Here is a 21,071-nt window from a genome sequence, read left to right as displayed (position 1 = left end):
TGAAAATATTTCTAAAGTTCTTCCAACTCCAAAGGGACAATTCATTCACAAGCGGCACTGAATATATGAGTGGACGAGAGAAACTAGTTAAGCCCATTATCAAGGGATGCATGAAAATAGCAAGTCGGAGTACAACATCAACAAAGAACCAGAGAACGCTCTGTGCTTTATTAAAAAAAAGAAACAAGGTCCATCGCATCAAAAATTGTACTTAAGAGCTTGTTAATGCTTCTCGGTGTCTGATAAAAAGTAGTAAAATGTACATTGGTCAATCATAAAAATATATAGAAACGGCAGCTACGATAAACTTTTTTTCCTTACAGAATAGAATTCAGTATTAATTCCTTAGTTCAGGAGAGATATCGCTTATTTCACTTTTGATCTTGGCAGAAGATAAAATAAGAAGCCAGTTTAAGAAACATTTAACACGTGCCCAACAGAAAATCCCCGCTACTCGATAGAACTGCCTAATAGCTTCATTCTTGGCCTTATACGTACTTACTTATCTTGGACTAAATAATATGAAGATTCCATCCTTCTACACTGAATAGCGCTCCACTTGTTATTTTAACTGCTTAAAAGAAGCGCAATTTTGTCGAAGCCGAATGTACCATTGTGCATGATCGAGTCTAAATCAATTGTTCAGCTTATCGTTAAGTTCTTTGTTATTTCTGTTTCATCGATCTTTTTCCACAGGAAATGTTTGGCAACCATGCAAAACGTTCTGGAACATGATTTCCAATTATAGCGAAACGTTTCATCCTTGGAAAACGTATGTGGGGTGCCACGTGCACATTTATAACAAGAGAACTATGACAATCATGGCAAACCAGGTTTGAAAGAAAAATAAAATGAAAAATTATTTTGCAATGTTTGAACCCGTGGCTATTATGTAATAAGTTGCCTCGTACAATCAACGATCTAATTAACGCTCTTGAGAGTTATCTAGTGTCTTGTTCTCGAGTTTCAACTCCTGCTTTGGCAGCTAATGCAAGTAAAAGGTTCCTCTGGTCCTGAATTGTTCCGATAATAGACAGCTGTCGTTGAGTGGTCTTTGCCAGTTCCTTGGTGAGGATTTCTAGCTTTTGCTCCTCCACCTGGTCTGCTGTCATATAATCTTCATCTTCATAAAGGTCTTGGTCAACGACAAAGGTGTATTCCCTAAAAATGTAAAGCAGAAACAAACTTTGACATTTTGCACTCAAGAGGAAAATTTCAAATCTTTTGTTTAGAAGATACTCTTAGTCATCGATTTATCACCTCTGCCTGTGTAGAGATTTGCCGATTGTCTGATTAGGCCACATAAGCAAAAGAAGTGGAAATAGGAGAAAGGTGAGGGGAGAGTGGATAAGAATAATCCATAGGGTTAGTAAAACTATATCGTCCTGAAGATATGACGTGATATCTCTTTTAGATATCTATGAAGATATTCTACACTTCTTACTTTGTTAAATTTTCATGAAAAAAAAGCTTCAAAATGTATGTATACGCGAGCACCGATCGATTGAATGATGGTCAAAATGTATTTTTTCACTTCTTTTCTCACAAAGTAAAAGTCTCTTTCCTTATTTTCAAACGTTCTAAACTTCTTCAGACTCTATCATTTCCCATAAATAACACTAAATAGAGAAAGGTGAATCAAAAGGTAACCATCGATAAAGGTTTTTTTCTAAAAAGAATTGTCGTTATGATATTGTACATACTGTGACGAGATCTTCTTTTCCAAGAAGCTACCACTTATCACCAATTGAGGCTTGTAAAAATAACGCGTGATGAATTTTGGAAATCTTCTTTCGACCCCGTAGACGAAGTCCACGAACTTTCCCTTGTTTCTGAGATACGCATATCGTTGCACGGATTCTATGTCACCCACAGCTAAACCGACCTGTGAAACACCACGGGAAATGAATACATGAGGTTCCTAAGGTTGGAGAAGGTTCATTAAGCAGGAAATTATTTTGTCTATTTTCCATTTATTTGCCGTGATCACATAGTAGAATATCATCAAAATGGGGAGTAAGCGGCGCAATTTGCAACCACAAAAGGTCTTCCGTCACTAAAGCGAAAGTAAGGAAAAGGCATTGTAGTTGTATTACTGCAAACTAAGAGTCACCCGTAGATCTGCTCCTATTGCGATAATACGTAACACCATTTCCCTCTAAATAGCCGCTGCGGAGTCTGAGTCACTGTGTTGGGTTCTGATGCAAAACACTTCGCTCGCGCGATGTCTCTCAACTCAGGAGTGTAAATGGGTATTGGAAATGGCGGGCATTTAACGAGCCATAGATTGGCATCCAATTCAGGAAGAGGGGAAATACTCCTACTCTCTTCCTTCTACTTAAACGGGATGATTATATGATCCGTACGGCCCCGCGCTCGCAATCCCATAGAAAACCAAAGTGAAATGTGACGTGTATAGAGCCGGACGGGTTGACGTGAGCCGGCCCGGGAAAAGCTGCCAGCCGTGCACTCGCATGGTCTTGGTACAAAAATTTAAGTTAAAAAAAAAAGAACAGAGTTAGAAAAAGTTGCATTTTCGATGAATTCTTACTTTCTTGTTCTGACTCGAAAAAACAAAAGCCGAGAACCGTTTTTACTGAAGATTCGATTTTGTGGTTTTCCCGCATGCGCCTGTCTATCGCTTCATATTGAAACAATTTAGAAGTGGTCATATGATAAATGCTTATTGTCTGTGTTTGGTTGGCCAGACGGCAACATTTATATTTGGCTCGCGGTCATATAAAGCACGGACATCGTTACAATCGGTCCATACGTCAAACATTTCAGTTGCCCGTAAGCTGAATATACATATTTAAAACTTACTTACCAGAAGGTTCATGAGAACGATGGGTATAGCAAATATGAAGACAGATAGGAAAATGAGAGAAGATTCTCGGTAAGGCACCAAAGGCGCCCCGGAGTCCGAGGAGACGTTAAAATTGTCCACGATCATGGCAGTATAATCGAGCTCACCAATAGTCATTACAACCACTTTCATTAACGTTAAGCCAAATGTTTCAAACGTTTCCTGGAGAAGCCAAAACAGAATAAAAGTTAAAATAACAGATTGGAATCATGATGGTTAATGAACTTGATTCTAGCACCAACCACCGCTTGGATAAATGCCATTACATTGGCCAAATACGACGAATGGCAGGCTTATAATTAGTATGCAGTACGTGCGTCAATGCTTTGAATATCAATAAACTAGGGACAAGCTACGCGTTTGGCAAAACTGCCGCGAAAGCTGGAAACGGAGCAGGGTTATGAAGGGAAAGCATGACTTTCGAAAGGCTCCCGGAGGAAAGGACTTCAAACTCATTTCGTAGTTGTCCTAACCAGCCCTATTTCCTATTTCACCCGAAACCTAAACAATGAATTAAGAAATTTAAAATATAGCATTTGTCATTACCTGTTCCCTGAATAAAATGAAGAACACCACCGAAAAAGCAACAGAAAACAAGGCCAAAAGGCTGATGGCTTTACCCACGGTGGTTGCCACTTGGAAAAACATTGTCACGTAAATACCAACATAGTCCAGAGTTTGAACGAACAAAATAAGATTTACGTAGCCCAGAAATACAGCAAGTGTTCCTAACTGCCAGGTGAGGTTCGGATAACTTCGAAGACTTGTTAGACTCTCAAATATGTAAGGAAGAATGAATATTATTGTCGACAGATAAAGGACCCACTCCATCAAGTTTGTCACTTGTTTGAAATACTCTAGTCGCTGAACATAGATTTGATACAGCTCTTTTAAGAGATGGAAAGATGCAAAAATCAGAATAAGGAACTCAACTAAGTGTTTGAACACGTTAGTCTCATTCCTTCGGAAAACGGCCTCTTCTTCGTCGTCGACGTAACTACTTTTAGGTTTGAGCACAACATTGCCCCGTTCATGTAACATAAAATATGTCAAAAGCCCAAGAAATATGGAAAAAAGGACAAGGTTTGTCCAGTAAACAAACCATCCATAGACACGCCACTTGATCCGGAGGAGTTTTCTGGAAACATCGTGAACCAGAAGATCTTTCTGTTTGTACTCTACCATGATCGCAAGACCAAAGAACGGCCTCCCACTGGGTCCACTGCTATCGTCAGGACCTGGATCGAGAAGGCTGAAGTCGTATGTGATAGATCGACTGGTTGCAGACCTTTGAATACAGCGATCCAGTACAGATTTGGCAGAATCCGGGAACCTTTGAATTAGCTTTCCCATTCTGTTCTGACCATCAGAGCTCTTCGCAGATAAAACCTCTCTCCATCTGGAGATGAAAGGAATTTTCTTCGTTGTATCCATTAAGAACTTCATTACTCTGCTCTACTTTGACAATTAAAACAGAGCGGTAGAAATATCGCGTGTACGCTGAACGTGTCAGTCATCAACGCAAGGAGTAAATGTGAGGCAATTCTTAGGGTAAATTCAGTCATTCCCCTAACTCTTTGCAATATTCTATTTTGCTTTGTTGATGGGCTCATAACAACTTACTGTGGTGCTTACCTCGAATTTTTTATCATAGTCATAACAACGTCACTTTGCTGGTTATCTATGGCCACATCGAGGCAGTTGAGGCCGTTTTCGTTCGGTTTTAAGCTTGCTTGTCTACTCAAAAGCATTTTTACAACATCCACGTGCCCTCTTGTGGACGCAATCAGGAGTGCAGTGCTTCCAGTTTTGTCTTGGTGGTCTATGTTGGCGTTCTTTTCAAGGAACAGTTGGATTATGCTACCTGTTCCTGTCTTTGCAGCGAGTAGAAGAGGAGTGGAGTCATTGACGTCAACGCTGTCGACTTGTGCGCCCATGCGCAAGAGGGTTAAGCAGATTTTCCTTAAGCAGAAAATGGATATCATACGTTCAGTTTGCCTTATGGCCATGGTGGTTTTCAAAAACAATAGAAACAAGGAAATGTTATTGTAACGTGTGCTCAGATACTACTATTTGTAAATTATAAATTTGTTAACACAGGCCTAAGTACCACGTTTAAGTATTTATTGCTTCGCCAAGTGAAAATAATCATCTGTCTTAATTTGACACCTTCATGCCCTAAATAACACATTTGAAGCGAATGACAAGTCCATACTCATTTCCATTCAATGCTGCGAGATGTAATGGTGTCCGTCCTTCGGGATCCTTTTGGTCAACACTGGCGCAAGAATTCTTGACCAAAGCTTCAACATGACGAACTCTTCCGGTTTCAGCTGCCATGTGCAGGGCAGTTTTACCAGCACTATTTGTGAGGAGACTGTTCGCCTTCCTTCCCAATAAAATGTCTAACAACTGAAAAGTTCAAGAAAAACACAGAAAAGAAAAAGGAGAGAAGAGACTCAACAAACCATGGACGGCACAAAGTGCTTAGGGCAAAGAATTAAAAAATAAGACTATCCATCGTGAAAAGGAGAATCCCAGATAATAAGTAAGGTGGTCTTACGTTGCCTACGTTTAGGTCTTGAGTTTTTGAGTGAGTTGGAACAGCAAATACAGATTTTTATTGCTTCCAATTGTTCACTGAAGATTTCACTGCGCTTTTGAAAACTCATTCGGTTGCGAATTTAACCATCTGAACTGTGCATTTGTTTGTGCGTTTTCTTTTTTGATTTTATTTCCCTTTTTCCTAAGAGGCACGCTTTCAAGCTGCATGCGTAACCACATTATCACACAATTGAAATTACCCTTATATTAGCCGATAAAGCAGCACAATGCAATGGCGTCCTTTCATGAATATCAGGGGCATTAATGAGTTCACACTCTGGTCTTTGCAGCAACATGGCTAAGACCTCTTCTTTGTCGTTTTCTATGGCAAAGTGAATACAGCATCGCTGGTATTTGTCACGAGCTGTGATATTTGCACCACACTCCAGGAGTAACTCGGCACATCTGGTATGACCAGCAGCTACAGCGCAAAGAAAGGGCGTCATTCCCTCATCATCTTTCGGATCTCTGGATGCGAAGCTCTTGAGTAGAAGATCGATGCCGTCTTCACTTCCGAACGACGCTGCACTATAAAGATAGTTTGAGGAACAGTTTCGCGTGAAGTGTACTTTTGCAATAAAAATCGACAGTGCTTGTCAGATATCAGTTTTTTTCTCTCTGCTATAACCTATTCCGTGTCGTGCAGTTCAATGTACGTACTCAGTCGGTCTTTAACTTTTGCTAAATGTAATCTTTCGTATGGCAGATTATTATTCCGAAAAAGATAAAAGAATTTTTTTACTTCCCTGCACCTTTGAGCTTTGCCGTGGTCTCCTGCCCTCGAGACTAGGATGGAGAACGTGTTTCAAGTTCTCGGCTAAATGTTCTCGTTAATGCTCTTCCCAAGATCATAGGCTTAAGTTATTTATCTTACCACTGGAGGTTGCAACCCACCTGTGTAAAGGTGTTCTCTGCTTCCGATCCTTTATGTTTAATTGCGCTCCTCGCCGGATGAGGGATTCCACAATCTCTTTTCTTTTTCTGATAGAAGCCAAATGTAGGGGGGTCTTATGGTATCTGTTTTGCAAGTTGGGATCTGCACCGTGCTGTAGGAGGGTGCTACAAATAGAAACGTGACCTGTTTGGACAGCGATATGAAGCGCTGTGTTCTTGTCTCCGTTTGTTTGATTGATAATCTGGCCAAATTCTGGTACATCTCTGGTTGGCTGCATAGCGTAAGCTGGGTAATTTGTAATGTCCACCATAGCTGAAATATGATTTAATAAGAGATTATTTAAACAGCTGGGTTTTACTGGTATTAAATGCCTATCACACTCGTTTACTGATATACTTTTTACCCCTCTACTTTTCTTCTGCAGACGCTGATGGTGGAAATCGACTCACAAGACTAAATCATTGACTCTTAGATATCCGATAGCCCTCAGGAAGAGGAATTGGAGTTCCTTTCTCGTTAATATTTATATTATTTGATAATCAGTTATAAATTTACTTCTAAAGAGCTGTTAATTTTTAGTTAGTGTACCATAGCATTGAAAAATCGCCCCTTCTCAGTTTACAAGAAGAGTTTTCTGTCTTACAGTTCACTAGTTGGCGCAAACCTTTTTTTTTGGAAAATTATTCAAGTATTCAACCAATACTTTCAACACTTTGTTTCAAGGGGCTTCTTCACATACCTGCTTGAATAACTGCAGAAAAAATATCTGAGTTGGCAGCACTTGCTGCCAGATGGAGACATGAGTTACCCTCTTTGGTAGATATACTAACACTTGCACCGTTGTGGAGAAGATCTCTACATATACCCTCATATCCACGACTGATGGCGATGTGTAGGGCAGTTACTTCTTGTCCGTTTTTTGCATCAATTTCCAGGCTCTTTTCGTTTAGTAGGCGCTGAACGGTCTGTCTGTTGCCGAATTCTACCGCAATGTGAAGAGGAGTGTAGCCTCTTGATATGCTAACGAAGTTTAGTTTCGCTCCCTTCTTCAGCAAAGAGTTAAGAGCTTCCAGGGAATTCGACCTGAAGAAAATGTGTTTAATATTCAGCTGTGGCAAAAAAAAAAAAAAAAGGAGGAAATCTTTACAAAAAGCTGGGTAAAGCAAAGGAGTTGTTGGTTGATTTGGTGAGCTGGATTAAAATAGAATTGATTGATCATCTATGAAGTTGCGAGCCATTTCGTTCTAAAAGCTATTGTTTACCCGTACGCGATTCAACGAGGTAAACAAGAAACCTTGTAAGAGTGTTAATTAGATAACTGTACTGACATGACCCATATTAAAAGCCGCTGATCGTTACCGAAGCAAATTTCGTAGTCACTTTTACCCGTAACAGTTGAGATCGGAATGGGAATCCCTTGAGATCTCACGCCGAATTAATATCAGCAGTTGTTTGGCCTTTTTCTTTTTTTCAAGGGCCACCCAACCATCAAACACAAATATCAGCGATTTACCCCAAAGTTTCTTTTGTTTCGAATTCAGTGTGATGAATAATTTATGCAAAATTTCATATGCAATGAAAACATGTTTAGGGGCGAAATTACTCAGACTCTGGTACCTGTAAACAGACTTAGACGACGAAAAAGAAAAGGCTGTAAAAATTATGATTCGTCCTAATACGATTTCATCTGTTATTGGGTGATGTATTAGCATCAGCAATCGAAAGGATTACAGTCCCACGAAAGGCAAACAGTTAACCTGAAAGCAAATATTAGTATTGCGTATTAAAAAACACACAGTGAACAAACGCAGTGCGGCGAACTAAACTTTCTCCGAACTTAAAACTGTATATCTAGTTCCGATGCAGAATACGTCATAGAAGGTTAGGGATCTTCCTGGCCAGCAAGGTTTGACTTAAGTTGGTGTCAAATGACATGACAAAGAAGCATTTTTCTCTCGTTCATCGATTACCTGGCTGCGACATGAAGAGGAGTTAGACCCTCTCGATTGAGAACATCAACATTAGCGCCTGCTTTCAGCATAAACTCTACAACTTCAACTCGGTTCATTCTCGCTGCGTGGTGAAGAGCACCTTGGCCATTATGATCCAAAATGTCCGCTTTGTTTGTAGTTGACGAAAAGTAGGCTTTCACATCAGCCATGCGCCCGTCAGCCGCAGCTTCGAACAAATTAGTCTCTCCGCATTGTATCGATTGCATCTCATACGTATGACCATTCTGCGTTTCGTCGTTGACAATGGAAGGATTTAAAACTGGCGAGGGCATAAAATCAATGCGACTCATCGCCGCTCAAAGCAGAGAAATGCTGCGAAGAATGATATTGGTGCACCAGATGAGAAGTTCAAGCGACGGAATTATTAAGGGAAGCGACTGGATATCCGTGCTTATAATAACACCCCAATTTTCGATTTTCTAATTTCATCCGTGATGTTTTGAAGCAGCTGGTAATACATTTGCATAATTCTTGCTGATGACTTAACACTGGAGAGCGTTATTGAAAGTTTACTGAAAAGTTCTGACACCTTTACTTAACTTTAATTGCAATCTGTTATCATAGAGCTTTCGACACCGATCTATTTGCATATCAAGCGACAAGTACCGCTGTGAATTGTAACGTCAGAAGAAATGTTTGCTTTGAGCATCAGGTCACGATCGAATTTTCTTCAATCAAAACTAGAAAAACCTCTGCCGACTTCATTGCTAAACGTTAGGAGAGTAGGAGAAGATTCTTGTTTCCTGGCCTTCTAAGTATTCTTTTGGAGCAATCCGTTCCACATTGTTGGAACGCTCCGGAAAAAACCTAATGGCAACGGCCAATTACATCACACAGGGTAAATGCTAGGTCGCACTGCACTGCGATGGTGGCGCACGCAGAAGAAAAAACAAAATTCGTCTCGCCACGAGCGTGGAACAACCAAAATCTCTGACTTTGATTCTCCCTGAATTCTTAATTCTCAGACGCGAGACGAATTAGTAGGTCTGGACATCAAATTTTCTAATTGCCCCAGATTCGTGACAAGACATCTTTCCTTATTTTGTGGCGGCGCTCAACATTTGTCTTGTTTCTGATCTATTTGATCACCCCTAATCTCCAAAGTTTACATCAGAGATTCACGAAATAGCCTTAACCCTCTACGCCCTGACATCGATTTACATATTCTCCATACTGTTCACTATACATGTCTTTAGGAGCTGACAAGAAAAATTAGTTTGACAATCAAGAGCTTCAGTTTGTGATCATTTCCTTTATTCTCGCGTGAATAATCTTTGATTCAGGGATGATGTTGTTGGGAGAAATTAAATGCTTGTCACTCTTAGAGGTTAAAGAGTTGAAATAAATACCCTAGTTACGTCGCTTGATGCCTTCAATCAAGTTGTTTTGTCCTGATTTTTCCTGAAAACAGTGAAGGAATTGTTTCAGAGTATGTTATCGAAATGGCTCGAATTTCAAATATTATTGGTGCAATTTTCATAATGTTGTAGTGTTACTTACACATATTGCATTAAAACCATGTTTTATTCGTTAATCCTTATAATTCCCTTGAGGTTTGGTCGGAAAAAAGGCGAAATGATAGTCGTGTCTATGTCAGCTAAGCTTTGTTTGTATTGAGTCTCCTGTTGCCTAGCGACAATCGATCGTTTGCACGTAATCGATCAAGTGAATGTCACACAACGAGCAAGTGTCGATGCTTCTCAAAGTAACGGAAGACTCTCTCAGATGTTTAGATGAAAACAAAAATTCAGGGTAGTTTTAGTGGCACTTTTGAGAAGGAGACGGGGAATTTGAAGGAACGCTCGCTTGGATAGAGCGACAAAGTGCGGCAAAATCGACGATCATGATGACAGCTCTTTAGTCGTTTGAGGTTAGTGAAGTAATTAAGGATGTTGTTGAGAAAAATAACCCAAAACAAGGCTCATTTTGTAGATTTTTAATGGAAGTAACAGTTCTTCTCTTATTTGGCATAGATTTAAAGTCACTTTTTGATCGTCGGTCGGCCGAAATGTATCAGTTGCCGACACTGAGTCGATTCATACTTGTTTCTTTGTGTGAATATTGAAATGTTAATTTTGTTAATCGTTGCTGTTGATAATTTCCAATGTAAGAAATTATTTTATTTTTATTTTTCTCAAAGTTTTTAAGCGACCCGTCATAAACATCAGATTTTTTTTTCGTTCGTGACTTCCACATTACACTGAGCGTTCTTAAATTTTGGGAGAATTTTCTACTCTGTTATAAAACAAAGCTGTAGTCCCAAAGGTAATATGTTGATTCTGTTAAGTTGTTTTGTTTTCATCAGAGAACTGTAATCGTAATGAAGTATGGGGCTGTGGGAAAATCTCGCCAAATTTTGTGCCTGTCACTATGATTATCAACAGTCCTTGTAACCCGGTGATTATTTATGTTTGTAAGTCATCGTGACGTAAAGAAACCGCTCAGTTTCTACCCGTGTAAAGCATTCAGTAGTAAAGAACCTAATTCACGCACTGTTCGATTTCATCACACAATTTGATCGTTGTTTTGTAGGATATGTGGTTTCCTTTGGCAGACTACTGCAGGTGATTATCGATTCACCTTGAGTGCACTCGTCAAATATGGCGGATGATTTAAAACTAACAGAACAAGATTATGTGAGATTCGCAGATGGAAAAGGTAACAACTCTAGTAAATGGAATAAGAAAGATGATAATTTTTTTTCTTTTTCCCACGCTCGTGACAAGACGAAAAACATTTTTCTCTAACTTTAATAAAATAAATAACTCTTCTTTTTAATGCTCTAACTGCGATTACGCGACACATGCTTCGCCTACCCACCACCTCAAACACATGTTTAATATTGGCTTATGTGAAGTCGTGCCTTCCCCCCCCCTCCAAGGAGAAACGGAGGGGGGGAGGGTACGGCTACACATAGGCTTGCTTTATATAGTCCTTTCATTTCACTTGAGTGATTGACCTATTAAGGACCCATTTATTGATAAGGCCTCTTCTCACAATTTACAAGCCCGCAGGCTGCTTTAACTTTTGTGACCTTGCCTTGCCACTCTTTCGATTCCTCTGTAAAGATTTTTATACGTTCTTATATCAATGTGAGCTTTAAAATGAAATCACTTGTGTTGCTGTTTTGGTTCAAACGACCTAAATAGAACTGGCTAACTGAAGGACCCCATGCCATTTGAAAGGCTTCAGATTTTAAGATGAGTATTAGTAGCATGACCCTAGAGGAGGATGAAGTCCTTGTTTGTCATGAACAACCTGTTGTTTCTGAAGTACACATAGAGGCAATATCGGGAGAACTTGGCCAACAAATAGATAAGTGAACTTCAAAAAAGAGTGGCCTTCGAAAAAGAGAGTTGTTACTGCTGAATTTTTTTAATTGGATCTCCAAATTGGCATAACCATGTGAGTTTAATTAAAATCTAGAGTAAACTGACTAGCTCGTTCCCAGAGCCTCGATCGTTTTGCTCCGTAAGCATCACTGATTGCTCAGCTATGGCTGAAGAAGTTCACTCAAATTTGAGTTATGTGAAACTCATTTGTTGTCGTGTCCATTACCTATCGAACCATGTAGCGTTAGGAAAAGGTTTGAAATTTTGGATTCGACCTGGGCCTTCAACACCCGTCTCAATGGACAGCAGCACAGTACCCCTCACATGTAATACAGCATTACACGCGCATTTAGCACGCGTGACTCGTCCTGTTTTGAAGAATTGCTTTAACGCGGTTAGCACGTGCATGTGAACGCGTGTAATTACAACCAATCAGTGAATGTAAAATGTGTGAAAATTACGCAGAATTAATCAACCGTAACTTAATAAATGCGTCCACTAGAACAAAAAGACAATGTATTCTATAATCTACTGAAGACCAGCAAGAGTCTGAACTTTGATATTTTCTTAGCGGATTCAAGCGCAAGAAAGTGTGTGTTGACAAAGGGATTTACTTGCACCTCTTGCGCTATGATGTAATTTTCCGACCGGCAGGAGGGGGAACATTGCTTCATTGTGGATGCAAGAGCAAAGTGACCTTCCTTTGTGCAAGGAGCTATAGTGTGGCTCCAAACTTGATATATTTAGGGTAAAATTTAATTAATATCAATCCAGATGAATCAACGATAACTTTGAGAACGAGACTGCAAAATTGTGATGTCGACTCCGTCGTATTTTTGTTGTACTTTTGAATGTGTAACTTCAGCATTATTTCTCTTAATTTCAGGAAGTCCAGCAGTCCATTTAGAACGAAATACATCTAATAGAAATACGGTGACGCCCCTGAATATCACCATGAAGGACCCTGATCACTCGTTGGAGCTGGATAAAATACTTTTACCAAACGAGAATTCGAAAGGAGAGCGACTTTGTCACGGAGCCCTGAAAATGCTGTCTCGTGGTAAAGGCGCCAGCATCTTCGATGCCATTAAACTAAAGGAGGCAGAAACTGGAGCTATAGACAGGGAATTTCTGAGTGCCGAGGATAACGAGGGTTTCACGTTGCTTCACCATGCTTCACGATGCAATAAAGTTGATGAGGTCATCTGGCTATTAAACAGGGGAGTTGAAATCGACGCACTTGGAAATAACGGGCTCACTGCACTCAATATCGCCGTCAGGTATGATCTAGTTATTATAAGCAAAAGAATCGATGTTATCTGTAAAAACCTTTCTGAGTTTAGAAAAATCTGATTTTTATTTTTCTTTTCTGTTTTGATAAAACCATTATCTATGCTTGGCCTTCCTTCGTCGTCGGAAGCCGACCGTGTGTTTGTGAATAGAGGCCAATATGCAAATTGTTTTCGGTGTTTGATTTCCTGCGGAGTGGAATAGTCGAATAATAAAGATGGGTGCTAATCCGAAACAATGATTAGACAAAGACTCTTAACTCTCAAGGAATCGTGTAAGTTGACAAATACTGGTTGAACGAACCACCAAAAAGTCAAGATACATTAGAAGATATTCTTACCAACGTCATATTTGCCACGATCTCGGTTACATACGCTATCCGTATTCTGAAAAAAAAACCTAACACACCAAATCGAATATAAATGAGCTCTTTTGGAGCCCTAAATAAATACGCCCAGTAAATAAATCTCCTGCCTTGTCACAACGTGGATATCTTGGAACCCAAGCCGGATTACTTCGAATATCAATATCAGCACTCTGCATGGCAACCCGTGTATCAAAGCTGTCACCTGCTCTTGTTCTAATTAGCAATAGAGGTTAATTATCTCTGTCTTCCATTACACCCCTTTCAAAATGAAACTTTCCAAATATAACTTCTCGGCAGGTTATGATCTTTCTTGAGATGCATGTTGCTGAATGTATCCCGATTGCTGCCTACGTCGTTGCTTGTCGCCAAAGCCTTTCTTGAATGTTTCAGGAACGTTCTTATGTTTGAGGAAGATGTCTTCCTTTTTATAGATCTTGGCTGATCCGAAGTTATTTTAGCAAGTTTGAGCGCCGAGTCACTCGGAATTAAAACGCTCTTCTGAACAACTATCGTAGGCGTCTCATCTCTGTTTCCTCAGAAAAGAGAAAGCTACAACGTGTTCTGGGCATTCAAAAACAACTTTTTCTACTCATCTCAGTAGACTTAGTAAGTAGTCTCCGAGCTCAATCCGTCCAAATCATCATTAGTCTACTTCTAATATATGTACCATTCATGATTATTCCTTTACTTGAAATTTTATCCTTAACATTGCATTCCAACTAGTAGACCACATAAGTTTACATCTTAATTTATTTTCCAGAAATAATTGCACAGAGGTTGTAAGAATTCTACTTCAAAAAGGCGCAGACCCTTCAATACCTGACGAAGAAAACGAGACGCCTCTGCTTTTCGCTTCTCGGCGAGGGTACAATGAAATCGCAGCCCTTCTCCTGAAGGATTCCAGGACTGAAGTAAACTGTGCTAACTCAGCAAAATTTACGCCTTTCCATGGCGCGAGTGGTGGCGGTGACCGTTCGCTTTGTGAAATGCTCTTGCAGTATGGCGCTGATTTATTTGCAAAAACTGGTAACCTGACGACTGCTCTTCATTTTGTGGCTTTCAACTCAAACGAAGACGTTTGTGAACTGCTCATCTCCACAGGTACACATAAATGTTTATCACGTTTTGTTAGTAAAGTTGATTGGACGACAGAATCCGAAATGTTTTCATGAAAAAACTCAAGAAAGAGTTGAATGCAACTTTACCTTACATAAGTGAGATGATGTTTTAATTCCATGTGTAACCGATCAACCGAATACAGACACCATCGTCAGATGAAATTTGAAGTGTATTCATAAATCGTTCTCCATTTAAAAAAAATTGTTCTCTGATGCAGCTAAGAAGAAATGCCCGTCTGTGAGAGACTTTTTGAATGCTAAAGATGTTGAGGACAGCACAGCCTTGCACGTATGTTGTCGAAAGGGAGCTTCTAAAGTCGCGGAATTGTTACTGCGTTATGGAGCGGATTATGAAGCAGTTACCGGAGTGAACTTCAGCACTCCTCTCCATCTCACCGCAATGTATGGCCACGAGGAAATAACAAAGCTGTTACTTACTTGTGGTGCCGACATTTCTAGTAAAGATGGACATTTGCAGACGCCTCTTCATAGGTAAGAACATGTCATAAGTGTTGAAGCTAAAGGTGGCCCATACGGTTAAACCTCTACGGCAAATTTACACCTCCGTCTTAGAAGTTGTAAACGACAATCGACCATATCATGCTCAAAGGTTGGATGACATTTTGCACTATCTTATAAGCAACTATCCATCCCATAAGTGGGTCGATGTAGAAATTGTGGTGGGGTTGAGCAGCGGATTAATTGCTATGTGGTTTATAAATGGGGTAGCTTCTTTTTACAGAAATATCTTGAACATACATATCTTGAGTGGATAGAGATTTCACAGGTAAGCAGCATAATTAGAAAACCGAGGTCAATATAAAAATGGCCGAACTACATAGAGCGGCTTGGCAATTTTCAAAAATTTCAAAAGTAGATGTCATTCGATTAGTCGGTGATCATTTCTCACGGTAATCGTTTTCGGAATCAATGTAGTAAAATCATGATATTTCTGTTTCGTGCTAGGGCTGCTGCGTTTAATCAAGTGAATATAGTCAAAATCTTGTTGGATAGTGGAGCCGATAAAGAGGCTAAAGATATGATGGACATGACACCATTTTTGGGTGCTGTTGTTCATGGAGCTAAGGACACAGCAGAGCTGCTGCTCAATCAAGGAGCAAACGTTATGGCTGTCGATTCCGGGCATAACAGTTGTCTTCATTTAGGCGTGAAACGCAAACAGCTAGAGATTGTTAAAATGCTGCTGGTTACTGAAGGAAAAGAAAATCTGATGAAGCTGAGGAATAACGAGCTTCAAACTTTCGTGCATATTGCAGCTTCTCTCGAGCAAAAAGAGGTGAGTTGGATCTTCTTTTGCAGTTCTAGCCTGTGAGAAGAATTAGTGGCCACGATCTTGTAGGTGATGAGATCAAGTAATCGAGCTCATGATGAGAAAACAGCCTACTGAGTCCAATTGTGGGAATCTCGTGTCCCGGAAGTTTCAATCCTTCTTAGGTACGTTGTCAGAAAAGGCGTTGAGTACGCAAAAGCTGTCTATTAGCTTGTGTAAACACGTACCAGTCCCTCAATGACTAAACTATTAAGTTGAGTCTCTCTGCACGCATTTAAGCTCTTTCTCACTCTTTTTCTTCAAACTTCAACCCCTCTCCATCTTCCTCTTTGATCAACTAAACGGAAAGAGAGTCGCCTCATGAGATAGTTAAAAACTACTGCGTAGCAACGAGCTCAAAAATCTCATTCATTCCAGCAAAGACTACAATATTTCTGGGTACAAATCCCGCGGGCGTTGCTCAAAAGATATTCAGAGTTTGATGAGCCAATCAGAGGGTCTTCGATGCTTTCCACGGAATTGGTGCTACGAATGCGTACTGTCTGTTATCAATTTAAACTTACCTTTGTTTCCCCCTCAACAGATTCTTGATATCGTTCTGCGAGATGACTTCTGGTTGAGACAAAGAGACTTGAATGAAAGAATTCCATTACACATTGCGGCAGAAAATGGTTCACTCGAATGTGTTCACTCTCTGATGAGTTGCAAGGCGCTTTTCATTTACGGAAACGACAGAGATAAGGACGGAATGAGTCCGCTCCATCTCGCTGCTTTGAACAAGCACTTGTAAGTTTCTGTTTTTGTTTTTGCTTTTCTGAATTTTTTTTCATCATTTCTCTAAATAGAAGTAGGGCTCGTCAAAATTTGAGATTAAACACTTCCCGAGAATTTGCAGTTGTTTCGGAGCAATCACTGAAGTGTATTACACCCACAGGGTCCTCTGCGATCCACAATACAAGGCTCGTTTAGGATCCATGTCTAAAATTATTCACTGTCAAGAGTCCACGTATTATTTTTTGGCAAAATGTGCAAAGCCTTACCTTTTAACACCAAAACTGTGAGTATGCAAACAGTGCCTTTCCCTTCCTCCATTCTCCGTAATAATTAATGACATCTCCATCTCCTTGTGACGAATTAATTAAGTGAATGAGCAGCACTGTCTACCAATTTTTTGTTTTCTAGAGAAACTTGTGTTGTTTTGATGTCTAAAGGAAGTGACGTAACCGCACTTGACAACCAACAGTGTACTCCACTTCATCTAGCCGTCAAGGTTGGCTCATTGGAAACTGTCCGACTGTTGTTGAGTCCTATGTTGCCAAATACACTTGAGGTTAAAGATAAAGATCAAAACACACCCCTTCATGTGGCAGGAATGCATAATCGAGTCGAAATTTTAAATTTTCTTTTGGACCAAGGAGCTGATGTCACGGCTCGAAATAGCAGGAATATGACTTGTCTCGACGAGGCTATTGAGTGGAATGCAGTTGAAGTGGCAGAAACACTCGTCAGGCATAAAAGGTTAAGTATGGTTAGAACGTTTGGTCCATTACGGTTGGCTCGATGAGACGTAATCCTTCATATAACCATTATTCTAAGCTTATCTCTCTTAGGTTATCTTTTGGATTAACGTGTGAGGTCTAATGTTTCTTGCACCCGGCTCTCTCCCTGATAGAATAAATTTGGTGAATAGCCAAAATTATTTTCAAAAGATCTCCAAAACAGGATTGATCTATTAAAGAAGTCTTACAAACTACGTGTCTTAAGGAATTCGCTTTCCTAACTTGATCCTTTCTTCACTTAAAAATGAAACATAAACTTGATTTCTTGAAAATAGATGCAATGAATTGATTGGGCTTTCTTGTTGTTAGGATCGTATACCCTTTTTTATGAATTCCACAACCGGTTTGCGGCGTACATTTGCAATTGGTAAGGAAACTGTTCCCAAGTGATTTTCGAAAGTGAAGCTCTCGCCGTCATACTGGAACACTGTCAAAACAAAACCTTGTAATATAGAATTGTTTTCATAAGTTCCTCGGCATTTCATTGCGTTGGAGTTCGATGTTATCTCATGGTTGTTTTTTGACGTTTATTTTCTAGATGGAAGGAGGTTTTGTGCGACACTCCTGTGGATCAAATTACACCCATGGAAAAACTGATAGAAAAGCTTCCGGGAGTAGCAGAGATTGTTTTGGATCAGTGCATCAACTACAGCGACCTGCCAACTAATCATCCCGATTTTACGGTCTCTTTCAATTTCCTTCCTTTGGATCCGGCTGCTGATCCAGCAGGTCATCATTACTTTTTCGGTCCAGCTTCCATGGCAAAGTATCGTCGAGAGAGTCTCTTGGATCATTGTGTGACGCAGACGCTTTTAAAGTGGAAATGGCTTGTTCTAGGAAAGTATGTTAGCTATTTTAACTTCGCAGTTTTCATCGCATTTCTTATAGTTTTTTCCGTGTTCATCGTCCAGCAAAGAGACAAAGTGAACTTTTCAAGTGGCAATGCAGTGACCGAGGCTGGCGAGGATTCCAAGAGCCTTCCAGGAGTTATCTTTGCGTTCTTGATTATATCCTTGTTTAAAGAGATATTTCAGATATTTTGGCAGCGTCTTGGATACTTTAAGGATTACACAAATTTGGTAGACCTAAGCATGTATTTGAGCACTTTGATCTTTATTCTACCTTATTTGACCAACCAAGAGCTTTATGGCGACGTTCGCGTGCAGTGGACTTTCGGAACGTTAGCCTTGTTGCTATGCTACAGCAATTGGTGTCTCTCTCTACGTCGCATAACTTCTTTATCGTTGTACATAACCATGTACATCGAGGTACTGCAGACATTTGTGAGGGTGATCCTCATCTTTGCCGTCTTGCTCTTGGGATATACATTGGTCTTCTACGTTCTTTTAAAAGAAGAGGTAAGATGTTAATTTTTGGAAGCTAACGTTGTGCAATGTTAATTACTAGCATGCACAATAAGAACCACCGACCATAAATATGGAGGATCCGCCAACTGTTGCAAAATTTCGTTATTCATTTAATTTTTGCTGATGGACCCTTTGATGAACCTTTTTCTAAAATTAGATCCTGTTTATTTTTGCCAAAATAGTTTCCATTAATGGCATTGGATGAATTGTTACCGGCTCATTCAGGTCTGCGGTTGAAACTTCAATATAATTTAAATTCTCATTACCTTTACGTCGAGGGTTGATCACAACTTACAGTTTATTAGATATCTTGGTCACTGTGTGCGCTTACGTTGCCTTTCTTTTCAGGATACCTTTTCATCTGTTTGGGTTTCGATGGCGAAAATATTTGTTATGTTGTTGGGTGAAGTGGACTATACTGACATTCTGTCTGACAACGTGGTGAACAGGGCCAAAGTCCCGGGCACGAGTAACCTGTACGTTCCTCTACCGGTGCTGTCGTATGTCTTATTCATACTGTTCGTGTTGTCAGTCTCCATCGTCCTTATGAATCTCCTGGTGAGTCACTGTACCCATAATTAGCTCCATACTCGATGGTGCGATTAAAAAAAAAAAAGGAAGGTTACAAATACCCAAAGCCGACTTGCTTGTTATTCATCTTAATTCCGCCGCGGGGGACTAGGCTATAGTTCATTACGGGGCCCCTTAAACGTACACTAGTGTCTTTCAAACTACCTAAGTTTAATGATTTACTTTGTGTATAGGCCCCTTTTAAATTTGTTTTTTCTTCTGATTAGCCTCAGCGATAGTTTTACTTTGGTGAGTCCTTAACGGAATTCTCCAATTGAGGGCCTTACCTGTACACTAGTGTCAGACTTATTGGAATACATGATTTACCTTGTGTTCTTACTGACTCCTTCTCGAATTTTCGGTTTTTTTTATTGACCTCTTTAGTAGTTAACTTTGGCTTTGCAACATTCAACTGAGAAGCGCTCTAATTACTGTTACTATGTTAGGTCGGTCTGGCCGTTGGGGACATAGACTCTATTCAGAAGACAGCAACTCTGCGAAATTTGATAGATCAAGCTTTGTTAGTGGACAGTATACGAAAGAGATATCCGACGTGGATGTTAAGACTAACTTACAAAGAATACCTTGAGTTCAAACTGAATCAAAACACGACTGTTAAGAGGTATGTTTTGCATTAAAACGTACTCAGATCGTGTTGGTGAACTACTCAAAGCCCGCTCTTAAAATGCAGATTTGAATTGTGTGGATTTTTCCAGTGGAGTTGAAAGTTGAAAGCTTCCACAGAATGACTCTTGAAACGGCCTTCTGAATTTCCTAATTTTTAATACAAATGCAAGAAACAAAGGCGGCCACCTTTATTCAAGGAGAATCATTTGCAAATGGGAAATGCTCTTATGATACAGTAATTACCCGCAAAACGTGTCATATATACAGTGCTGTCGTGAAAAAAAGAAGAGTCACAAATTCTGCTTTTCTTTCAGATTTGTATTTTCAGGTACGGGTCTCTCAAATGAAGATTTCCTGGATATCATTGGCAAGAACGAATCCAGCCAAAACGAAGATGAAGGTGACTTAGATGAGTATGATCGGCAGAGGATCGAAAGGCAAGAAGAACAAATGAAGAGACTTCAAGCCACTGTAGATGCTCAAAGCAAAGTACTCACAGCCATAGCTAATAAACTGGGGATAAATGAATAACTAAACACATGTTAAGTAAATGCCAATTTTATCCGGACAAATTCAAATACGAAGAAGGACGCATTATGTCGTTCAGAATGCATTTCCCAGTCATCAATTAGCGAACAATTCCCCTTTTGCTAGCCATGTCTGCATGCCACGACAAGGTTTGTAATTACAATGTCAGAATCAGTTTTAATATATTTTCTGGTAATTAAAGATTAGTGAATCAAATGATTGACGTCGTCGGGTGAATTATCTGAGAAAACTGAACTAATTCACATTTGAATTCATCTTGCGATATATTTACTTCAGTTCTTGAAAGGGAGAAAAAAAATAGAAACGCTCACATATTTATAGGGCGGTCGTTTCTAAAATGTTTGTTCAAGACGGTGTAGCCTGTGATAAAATCGGCCCTAGGGCACATCCCTCTCTTTTTAGAGACCACCGAGGTAAGATAGGATATCATTCTCCGTTCCAGGGTGACACAATGAGATCCTGAGTATGCCTACTTTAGAAATTGCTGTCGGCAATATCAGATTCTTCTGGAGAGTCTTTCATGAAAAAAAGAAAAAAAATTTTGGTGGCGCGTGTTACGTTTTAATTTTTCGAAATTTGTCTGGCCTCGCTACTAATAAATGTTGCGTAATTGGAACATTAAAT

At 39.8% G+C, this 21,071-nt stretch overlaps 2 protein-coding genes across 3 annotated transcripts; one reads left to right on the top strand and one right to left on the bottom strand.

Moving 5' to 3' along the window:
* Positions 1 to 166: 166 nt before the first annotated feature.
* LOC131793564 (transient receptor potential cation channel subfamily A member 1) lies at positions 167 to 8,923 on the bottom strand. The gene is made up of 10 exons (XM_059110977.2): positions 8,336 to 8,923; positions 7,105 to 7,448; positions 6,365 to 6,677; positions 5,671 to 5,998; positions 5,082 to 5,278; positions 4,502 to 4,828; positions 3,413 to 4,265; positions 2,828 to 3,028; positions 1,704 to 1,885; positions 167 to 1,161 (listed from the first exon to the last, which is right to left on the bottom strand). The coding sequence occupies exons 1-10, from the start codon at positions 8,665 to 8,667 to the stop codon at positions 942 to 944; spliced, it is 3,297 nt and encodes a 1,098-aa protein (XP_058966960.2). The 5' UTR covers positions 8,668 to 8,923; the 3' UTR covers positions 167 to 941.
* Positions 8,924 to 10,056: 1,133 nt separating this feature from the next.
* LOC131793772 (transient receptor potential cation channel subfamily A member 1) lies at positions 10,057 to 20,656 on the top strand. 2 transcript variants are annotated; one of them, XM_059111251.2, is made up of 12 exons: positions 10,057 to 10,247; positions 10,910 to 11,035; positions 12,596 to 12,989; positions 14,127 to 14,467; positions 14,703 to 14,976; positions 15,451 to 15,781; positions 16,359 to 16,561; positions 16,958 to 17,293; positions 17,873 to 18,692; positions 19,050 to 19,259; positions 19,718 to 19,893; positions 20,213 to 20,656. In XM_059111251.2, the coding sequence occupies exons 2-12, from the start codon at positions 10,978 to 10,980 to the stop codon at positions 20,427 to 20,429; spliced, it is 3,360 nt and encodes a 1,119-aa protein (XP_058967234.2). In that variant the 5' UTR covers positions 10,057 to 10,247; positions 10,910 to 10,977; the 3' UTR covers positions 20,430 to 20,656. The 2 variants fall into 2 exon arrangements, with proteins under 2 accessions (XP_058967234.2, XP_066027878.1); XM_066171781.1 differs by lacking the exons at positions 10,057 to 10,247; positions 10,910 to 11,035 and adding an exon at positions 12,435 to 12,457.
* Positions 20,657 to 21,071: the final 415 nt, after the last annotated feature.

This window comes from Pocillopora verrucosa, chromosome 9, assembly GCF_036669915.1.
Source record: "Pocillopora verrucosa isolate sample1 chromosome 9, ASM3666991v2, whole genome shotgun sequence".
NCBI classification, from domain to species: Eukaryota; Metazoa; Cnidaria; class Anthozoa; order Scleractinia; family Pocilloporidae; genus Pocillopora; species Pocillopora verrucosa.
Note: the sequence above shows the minus strand (reverse complement) of the source record. Positions and strands in the feature narration are given on the sequence as shown.

Bases quoted from the DNA above. Each gene is read 5' to 3' on its own strand.
- LOC131793564 (XM_059110977.2), bottom strand. From the start codon at position 8,667: ATGAGTCGCATTGATTTTATGCCCTCGCCAGTTTTAAATCCTTCCATT. The intron at 7,449-8,335 runs GTAATCGATGAA...CATTTTCTTCAG, and splicing joins CCTCTTCATGTCGCAGCCAG to GTCGAATTCCCTGGAAGCTC. The intron at 1,162-1,703 runs GTATGTACAATA...TTACATTTTTAG, and splicing joins GAAAAGAAGATCTCGTCACA to GGAATACACCTTTGTCGTTG.
- LOC131793772 (XM_059111251.2), top strand. From the start codon at position 10,978: ATGGCGGATGATTTAAAACTAACAGAACAAGATTATGTGAGATTCGCA. The intron at 12,990-14,126 runs GTATGATCTAGT...TTTATTTTCCAG, and splicing joins GCACTCAATATCGCCGTCAG to AAATAATTGCACAGAGGTTG. The intron at 18,693-19,049 runs GTAAGATGTTAA...CTTTCTTTTCAG, and splicing joins ACGTTCTTTTAAAAGAAGAG to GATACCTTTTCATCTGTTTG.